We start from the raw sequence: 10,072 nt of genomic DNA on the forward strand, positions 1-10,072 counted from the left end.
AGAAAAATAGGGGCTGGGGCTTAATTCTTGCCCCCATCCCTCATTTTACCCCACTCCCCTCCTTTCACGACTTCACAGCACTGAAATGAATTTGGCAGCATGGGGTTAATAAAGATTACCCCTTGAGTTATCTTTATGTGATTACCTTTACACACAGCAGAGATCAGAAGGAGCCAGTATAGCGAGTCGAGCTAAATTTAGAGACATTTCCTGTGGGACGGGACCAGCCAGTGGATACCATTACTATAGCCATTAAAGACCTGCCCCTGTATGTTGACACATGCTGGGTTCAGTTTGATACGAACGGGATTCTATTTCATTGATGTACCGAACACATGCTGGGGCCTTTGTTTGTGTGTTTGCTGTGTCGTCCTCCATTGTGTAAGTGTACATGTTCATTGTGCTGGGCTGAGTTCTAGTGCGGTGAGTACTGCGACTTAAGGTGTTAATTAGTAGTTAGTAGAATCCAAGGGACTAAACCAGGTTGAAACTAAAATCCTCAATCTGTGTGTGTATGTGCTACACAATCGACTTGGTTCCTTTTTTTTTTTTTACTTGAAAAATGTCAACAGCTAGCAGCAGGCAACCGTTCCTGACTGGTACATAGCTCGAATGATAGCAATGCGGGTTCCCGCTTTTGGGCATTTTACCATTTTGGTTCACTCTCGATGCTCTATTTAACCTAATTTCCAGTCACAGCAGGCGACTGTTTTCATGGTAAGCTCTGATAAACCCACTGTACTCTGCTCAGGACCAACAAACAACTGACAGAGCTGGCATCAAGCAACAAAAGATATAGATAGTTCCCTCAGGAGTTGGTGGAGAGCAAAGAAGAGCTAAAAGCAGAGTCTAGTGCTTGACTCCAAATAATTACAGAGAAATTGAGGCAATCAAGAACATGTAATATTGCAACAATGCCACCCAAAAAAAAGTATATTTTTAATTCAACTGCTAAACTTTCACCTTAAGTGTATACATAATTATTTTGTTTTTACTTCAGTGTGTGTGAGTGTATAAAAAAAAGGGAGAGATAGGCAGGCATTTGAGGTTGCATGGATATTATCAGTAGTAAAATTGACATAGATTATCTTTGCCATAAGCAATCTCACTACTTATGACTGCAGAACCCCCCTCCCCTCCCCCCAAAGTGATTAGTGACGGGGATGTAGAGCATAAAAATGAAGTCATCTCCCATGGGTGGCATTGTTTCAGCTGCTCTGCAAAACAGATGAGTAAACTCTGTGTTTGTAACAATATGGGTTTTCCATTTTTTTTTCCATTGGGAAAAATGACTCATAACAGGTGCACCATGGGAAAACATGTCTAGGTTAAAACAGTATTGTTTTTTTTGTGTGTGAAACAGGAAGTGGAGCTGTGCAGGCGGAACAGCCTGGAGAAGCTTGGCTTGACACTTTGCTACAGGACCGACGATGAGGAGGACAGCGGCATCTATGTCAGCCAGGTAGGGACAGATGTTCCCGTTATTTGGTTCTACACTTACACATATTGGTAAAAAAATAGTGTTAACACATTTAACTGTTTAGTAGTAATTGCTTTTTCTGGTTACGCAATTACCTACTTCCCCGATGAGGTCTGATAGAGACAGAGCTACATGTTCCCATGATCAGTTTCCTTTGGAGCAGGAAGTTATTAAAAGATGGCATGAAATCCCATTTGAATTCCCATCTTTACAACCTGAAGCACAGAGCAAGTAGAACTGAATGAGGGAGGAAGGAGAGAAACATGTTAGCTAGTCAAATATCAACTCTGAATGAGCGATGCATGGCAAAAGAGGAAGTCAGGTTTGAAATGTGATTCCGGTCCTGCCATTCTTATTCCTCCTCATTCCTCCTGCTCTGATTTGTTTTAATTGAAGGTTTTTTTAATTAGCTCTGAGCGGCAACCTTCACTTTCCCCCTCACAGTATGTTAAATGACTCATTTACTGTACCACCACTGAATACCAAGAACACGAAACAAAGATGGGATGTATTACAGAGATTCTTATTCAAATTCAAATGATTTTTCCACATAGAAAAACAAACTGAATGAATGATGAAATTATGAGTGCTTTAAAATGTTCAATCTCACTGCAGGTGCAGTTTCAATCCCAGTATTAACAAAAGAGGCAAGCGTGTGAAAAGTAAGAGCTGTTATGGGGATATCAATGACAGAATTACAGTATATTTAGTTTCTTTCAATCTTTTTAGAATTACATATCAATTAATCTGTTAACTCTGCCAGCTATTTCTTAGGTTTTCACCTGCTCTACTTGAACCAGACAAAGAAAATGATTGTTAATATAAAACCTGCTGAACAGATTATAAAAACAGTCTCCCACCGACCGAACGCACGCATCTATTTTAAAATGTTTGATAAAAAAAGAATAAAATTGCAAATTTCCCTCATTAAAATGTATGAATGGATAGAATCGGAGCAACTTTAGGAAGTGCCTAATTCTTTTCTCTATTTCCACAAGGGTTTATCCCCCCCCCCCCCCATGTCGCTATCTCTCTTGATCTTCAATGCAAGAACAACAAAGTTCATGAAATTTGAGGGCTTGTATTGTTGCTGCATAATCCACCCGGGATGCATTTTGAAAAATACGAGATGTTTATTCATTCAACTAAAATAAAATCATGTCTGTGCCATAAACATTTGCGACTTATTGTTTTCAGTTTTTTATTTATAACTCACATGGTCTCTTGTATAATGTTAAGGACTTACATGTTACCTCAGTCAGTGTCAGTCACTAGCTACTATAGAAAAATACGAGGAAATAAGCTCTTCTTCATGAAAAAAAAGGACAGACGTTTTAGCTGACAGCAGAGGTGATGGAGCGGTGCATTAGTGGTGTTTTTAGGAGAAAACAGAAATACACAGTGACCGGCTGTCAGCATTGATTTTCATGTTCTTTTGTGCAGGTGGAGCCAAATAGCATAGCAGCGAGAGATGGACGCATCAAGGAAGGAGATCGTATTCTACAGGTGCTTATTGTCGTCGCAGTACAGTCACACAGGTTATATTATGAACTCATGACAGGTGCCTGTATTTGATATCAGCTGCATTAACAAAAAAATATATAAAAATAAAACCCATTATTTCCTATTTGATCTGTCTGTGTTGAGCAAACATGCCTAGTTCGGTCCTCCAAGCTGCTTGCAGGGCAGTCCTTTTTAGAGGATAGCTAAGCAGCAGGTGTCTCCAGTCCTGGCAAACATATGTATATTTAATCACCTCGTTTTGCAGGGAAATTAAAGCCCTATTCACAGTTACACCAGGCTGTACATCATCTCTGGCACTCCGCTCTGTCTCAGTCTTACTCTGCATCATCATGCGAAAAACACCTCGTCGTTCTATCAAAACACACACAGTTAAAATGTTACAACCTTATTTGCAATAATTGTTGTGCTTTGGATTGTGTGTGTGTGTATCCAGTGTACCACAAATAAAAGATTGTTTGAGCGCCCATTGTTATCCCACTGGAATACAGGGTTAACAAAGTGTAAGGCTTTGCATTCTTGATGCCACCAATTAGTGGCACCAGGTGTAGGTCGCACAGGTGAGCAGTCCCTCGTTAGGACTTAATGAGAGGTTGTCTGTTTCTTGTAACATAACCATATGTGGAAACAACTCTCACCTTACTAATTATACAATTTGATATTCATTTCTGTTGTGTGAGCCATGTCTGATATTTGTGAAATTCAGCCCTTTTATATATTTATGACTTTTTTTTTGCTTTTGAGAGCATATTTGTGTGTGTGTGTATGCAGATACACACTTGTAGGCCTGACCTCACCCTATTAGTTAATGGGTTCATTAAAAACACCTTCTGCCTCTGACTGCCCTCTGTCTGATTGGCTGTTGCCCTTACCTATTACATGCAAGCCTATTTGAGCCTCTAGTGCCATGCTGTCTGTAAGTTTATGGAGACAGCTTTGAGACCTTTTTTGCATCTGACGAGTCTTTCAGTTCCTGGTCAGCACACAAGCACTTCTCCTTGTAATACAGAGCCATGTGGATTTGGTCATAACTGAGGACAATGTGCAGTGACAAACTCAACATATCTCTAATTTCAGTTCACTCAATGCACTTCACTTAACCTACACATTAAAAAATGGAAACATAATTTTGGTCAAGTTAGAAAAGACAGTTTTTAAAGCATGCTTTAGATAGCAACGGCATGTTTGTTATTATATTATTTAAAATCATTATGTGAGCATCCATTATGTTAGTTGTACCTGATATGTTGAATAAAGAATTACAAAAGTAACATAAATAGCACAAACTAAGACAAATTAAATATAAATATATTGTTGAACTTGATCATGCAGTAAAGCTAAACTGTTCAGCTTAATGACTCTGAGCATATATGTGTAGATTTTCCGAGAAAAATATTGAAATGCTAAAATATAGTTTGATGGACATTTACTGCATGTCCTCTCAACTTGCTTCCAGTCTGAACAACAGTGTGCCAACATTACCTCTCCTCCATATTTATCGTACATGGCACTCTGATTACCTCCATTCTCTCACTAGTGTTTCTGTATCCCGGTAGTGTGAATGATTGTGGGGAGCGGGGCCCGTTGTACTGCTCGGCCCTATTATCTTCCTCTGACAGACCCATTACTCTAGTGAGGAAAAGATGAACGCCACCTGTCACAGAACAGTTAATTGTGTGTCTGGATGTGCGCTGACAGCAGACTCTCGTGAGGTCGGACTACGCACTTGCAATTGACTCCCCTTACCGAGCATGGAGCCTTTCCTAGGGATTGTGTGGAGTAGGAGGAAGTGATGGGAGGAAAGGGGAAAGACGGAGAGATCCGAGAAAGAAGGGTGTGAAAAGAGACTAATGACGGGAGGAAATGGGCAGCAACAAGAGGGGAAGAGGAGAGATGTGTGATTTCTCAAGGTGTGTCTTGCAAGGAACAAGGGCTAGTTGTATTACACTTATCTTTTCATTCATGACAGTTAAATGAATGATGATAAAATGACAGGTCCTTTCTTTGATGTGTGGTTGGGACTCGCTAAAAGTTCAGTCCTTTTAACATGACCATTTATACTTGTCTTTGATGTACAGATAAATGGCTGTGAAGTGCAAGACAGAGAGAAAGCCGTTGCCTTGTTGTCAAGTGAAGAAGCAAGGAGCATCATACTACTGGTGACAAGACCAGAAATCCAGGTAAACACTCACACACCTACACTCCCAGCCCTTTCTTGAAATCCTATGTCATGTCAAATAGCTGTCTAAGTGCATTCTGCTTTCCTTCGAGCTGTCAGCAAGGTTTTCTGGAGTTTCTTTCTATACACACAAACACACAAACACACACGGCAAAAGACAGGTTTCTGACAAGATGTTGTGATTTCAGCTGGAGGAGGAGGTATGGCTGGATGACGAGCAACAGGAGCTTGTGGAGGAGCTGAAGATGGAAATCCTGGAGGAGAGGAGGAAAAAGAAGGAATGTAACTTTGACAGGGGAGATGAGGTGAGGGCGTAAGCTGAGAGAAATGCATCAAAATTGGAGACAAAATTATACACAACTGGATCACATTCAGTCATGAAGTTTTTTAAATCCAGTGCCAGCTTAAAAAAAAGCATGATTACGGTTGGGCTACTAGGTTGGGTTAGTTACGGTAAGCAAAATGGCAAGTGTCAACTGCAGGTCTATGACAAGACACAAACTCTGGTCTCCAGCATGAAAATCAGACGTGCTTACACGCCCATCAACCACCCTGACATTCACAACGCGACTTTCAGGCTCTCTACATATAGGGCACACTACTTACTGCATTGGCATTGGATGTAAATGGTAAGAATTGTCCATTATGAATGTAATTCCAAGGGACACTTGGCTTATCATTCTCCCCTCACGATGCACTTTGTAACATCATGATCTGCAACAAACATAAGTTCTTGCATGAATTCAAGTGCCGTTAAGGGGGACTTACTGTTTTTATTTCTCTTCATGCACCAGCATCTAGCTGAAGAAGATATGACAACAGACACAGCCACGTGCTCCTCCAACAATCAAGACAAAGACAGTGGGTTTGGTCACAGTACAGACAGTCCAGATCACCAACCACTGTTGGCTAGACTCCACAGGAGGAGCCCAGCCCAATGCCTGAGGGAGCGCTGGCGGGTAGAGCATCCACACTCAAGACGAGGGACTGTAGTGCCACAGGACACCCAGGGTCCGAGGACATTGTCCAAAGGCCAAGGCCATGAAGGGGTAATCAGTATTCGCAATGGTGGCGGAGGGGTTTTAGGTTCTGAGAATCGCTTTCAGCAACTTCTGGAGCTCAAGTGTCAAATCCGGAATGGAGGCGAGTGTGGGGTGTACTCCATTCGACACAGCATAGAGTGTAGTGTCACTGAGCAAGGAGTGGAAGAAGATGGCGTAGATTGTGTTGGCGGAGTGGAGCAGGAGTTGAGGATGCTAAATGAGGAACTGTGCAGCATTGAGCTTGAGTGCCAGAGCATCATGCAGGCGCATCAGCTCCGCCAGGCCCACCAGCTGGACCCCTCACAACCCGCGTCACCAGGACAAAGCCCCAAAGACGGAAACAAGCGACAAGGCAGGTTGGCCGACATCCATGAATACCCTGAGCGATCGGACAGCGACAGGATTCGGGAAAAGGACAGCTCCAGTGCCTACAACACAGCGGAGAGTGCGCGGTCGACACCGCTAGGAATGGAGAGATCTCCTGATCATTCTCTGAATAGACGCATCAGCATCACCAACCAGAAAAACCTAAGACTGGCTTCCTCCACACCCTACAGCCCCATCCCTATCCCCAATCCCCTGAGTACACCCTGTCGTAGCCGACCGGCAGAGCCAGGCCCTGTTATCTCCAGCAGCCCAGACCAGAGCAACCCTTCCCGGTCTGAGTCAGACCCTTCCCTGCCTGCAGACGATGAGAGGTGTGAGAAAAAAGGAATGAGCAGAGATTTGAGGAGGGGGCTTCCCTATGGTTGTTATCAGACAACCCCCTATCAAGGCCAGGGAGGATCCAGGCAACTTCAGGTAGGTTTGATCAAGAAGAGATGTGTCAACCCTTAAGCTTTGTTTGGAGCTCCGAGCATGAACAAAGCCGTGTCTACTCTATGCGCTGCATTATTCTCCGAAACACCAGAGGGCGTACAAACAAAATGAACTGTGAAGAATCAAAAAGACAACGATTGTAACTCATAGATTTGCCCATAGACTGTAGGTGTAATCGGCAAAAAAGCCAAAAACCAACCTCCACAATGCCGAGGAGGGATTGTAATTATCTGTCAATTTCTATCTCATATTTATGGAATACTTTATTGCCTTTGTACAAGCCCTGTAAAGAAACAAGTCAAGTATTACATAGATTATAAAGAAACAAGGGTTGATTTGGCTGGCAAAATATATACTCAAATGAAGCGTTTTAAGACCTCCTGCTTCTAAAACGAATTGACCTATTTTGTATAATCCCTGGACATGTAAATAGTGTTTTTATCAGTGAAGCGCCACGACCACTTGCGGGGCGGGGCCTACCCGCACAATGCGCCAGACCTTGATTACGTAGCGCTGGCTTGATTATGCCGAGTATAAACTAAGCTTAATGCTGATATGCCTTTGAGAGAGGCACATCTGAAGACAATGCCCTGCTAACAATGTTCTCTCTGTTGCAGAGCTACATGCAGCTGCTACAGCAGCACTCATCCCTGGAGTATTCCCAGAGTCAGCTGAGTCTGCTCAGTGTCTGTCGAGATCCCGTTCACCGGACGGGACGCCCTGGGGAACCCCGTTTAGAGTGGAAGGTCAAAGTTCGGGCTGACGGCACGCGCTACGTGGCCCGGAGGCCTGCTCGCGACCGCATTCTGAGGGAGCGGGCGCTAAGGATCAGAGAAGAGAGGAGCGGAGGCATGACCACAGATGACGATGCTATGAGTGAGATGAAGATGGGCCGCTACTGGAGCAAAGAGGAGAGGAAGCAGCACTTGGCTCGGGCCAGGGAGCAAAGAAAGAGGAGGGAGTTCATGCAAAAGAGCCGCCTCGAGTGTCTAAAGGAGGGGCCAGCCAGTGGAGCTGAGGGCAGGAAGGAGGTCAATATCTTGGAGCTCAGTCACAAAAAGATGATGAAGAAACGAAACAAAAAGATCCTGGATAACTGGATGACCATCCAGGAGCTGATGAGCCATGGGGCTCGAGTCCCAGAGGGCTCCAAAGTACATAACGCTTTCCTATCTGTCACAACTGTCTAGCGGACACAAGCAGCACTGCATATTTCTAAGTACTGAACACTGAACCTGCATTTCAGGAACTACTGCTTTATGTAATAAAGAATTGTCTGTTTGTGAAATTTGATTAATGTCACTGCTGGAGGACTTCTGTAGCATTCCCAAGGCAACTTTGTAACTATCACTTCAAGAATGTTTTGAATTGTAATACTCTATCATTACAAGATCTCAGCCATTCAAAACTTTTTGGTAATGCACTGGCTTTTGATAGGAGATGCTTTTGGTAGCATATTGGTTCAAACTGATTCACAGAAAAAAGTGCTGAACCAACACGATAACTTCATGTACTTCATGTTCATGTATTGTCTCTCCGTACTCCATATTCTTGTTTCATTGCATATGAAGCAACTTCACTTGCCTCGTTCAAAGTGGCATTTTTTTATAATCGGGGGGAAAATACAATATTTTTCACACTTTGTAAACGCTAAACTTTTTGTAAGCATTTTTTTACACTGAATGTCAAATTTTCTGTCAACATTTATTTGTGCTATCTTATTTATGTTATGTATCACCAAACCATCAAGATCAGAGTTGACACTATTTGATTGTACTGTATGCCAGACCAACACAAGAGAAATTAGAAACTTTGTGAAATCACTGAACTCATCTCATAAAACACTTCTTTCATTGTGTTGATAACGTCTGTTGAGTCAGTCATCTGAAAAATTGAAAGCACTGAAAATATAATTATGCTATCTCGAAATCTCATATTATTCATGAGCTGGGAAGGCTTTTTGAAACAGTTTTACCTCAGTCAAAACCCTCGAGTCGACCCTGAACCCTTACTAAACCATAAATGCGTGAATTATGTTTAAAATGTTAAATAGATTCATATTTATATTCTTTACCGTTATTTCTATTTATTGTAAATGAATTTGTATGGTGCGTCTGATAAATGTTTCACATTAAGCAGCTACCCTTCATAGGGAAGTCCAGGAAATGTATCAACTCAAACCTGCTGCTTTTCACTGTAAAGTTCATTGAAGAGGCCTTGAGTTCAGTATTTGTTGATGGTGGTATTTGTAATAAAACTAATGATAAAAAAGATGAAGAAAAAAACATCTTTTTCATAATTTTGTCTTTTTTCATATCTATATAAATCTTCACAATGACATTTGTTTTTCATCCCCTGGACTTAAATATTTCAACAACTAGTGGATGGATTGCAAAGAAATTTAGTGCCTTTCCAACATCATCAGGTCAAACTTGTAATTGGTCCAAGCTGGGAAGCATTACACCTGCTAAACACCCGCTTGCAAGCATTGTCATGCTGATGTTTAGCCCTACCACTGTGCTTAAGAGAGCCTGTGAAATCTTATTCAAACATTTTTTTTATTCAGCCTTTTCAATGCCAAAGACACATTTTCTGTGAAAATACAAAAAAACTTACCTGACACTATCAGTTTCATGTTTCTGCTATCCTCCCCAGTGCTTAGAGTCAAACACACAGAGCTCCAAAGTTTTCAGTAATTCAGTTTAAATGTGGCTCAGTCACCATGCATTATGCATGCGGGGGCCAGCAGTTTACACTGCTGTGAGAGGCACAACAGCAACACTATATCTATAATAAAACATGCTCTTTCTGAAGAAAATGTATTGTCTCCTGCAGAGAACAACACATCTGACCATATGTGTGTGTGTGTGTGTGGTGTCCGGCTAGGAATACACGAGAAGAAGCGGCCAGGTTATTTATCTAAGCTGCATAATGCAGGAAGATCTACATAAGTGCTGCCACTGATCGATACTGTGCAATCAGCTACACTCTAAAAAACATGGATTCTGTTTGTGAGTGATTATAAAGAAA

General features: G+C 42.1%; 1 protein-coding gene across 1 annotated transcript in view; it reads left to right on the forward strand.

Annotated features, from left to right (window-relative positions):
* Positions 1-8,232, forward strand: part of pdzrn4 (PDZ domain containing ring finger 4) — a 32,410-nt gene extending 24,178 nt beyond the window's left edge. The window contains exons 4-9 of the mRNA XM_076111816.1: positions 1,364-1,462; positions 2,924-2,986; positions 5,080-5,181; positions 5,369-5,485; positions 5,975-7,024; positions 7,660-8,232. Coding sequence (XP_075967931.1) covers positions 1,364-1,462; positions 2,924-2,986; positions 5,080-5,181; positions 5,369-5,485; positions 5,975-7,024; positions 7,660-8,232 — 2,004 coding nt within the window. The remainder of the gene's footprint in view (positions 1-1,363; positions 1,463-2,923; positions 2,987-5,079; positions 5,182-5,368; positions 5,486-5,974; positions 7,025-7,659) is intronic.
* Positions 8,233-10,072: the final 1,840 nt, after the last annotated feature.

This window comes from Anarhichas minor, unplaced genomic scaffold (assembly GCF_050575085.1).
Source record: "Anarhichas minor isolate MPS153535 unplaced genomic scaffold, ASM5057508v1 ptg000045l, whole genome shotgun sequence".
Lineage (NCBI taxonomy): Eukaryota > Metazoa > Chordata > Actinopteri > Perciformes > Anarhichadidae > Anarhichas > Anarhichas minor.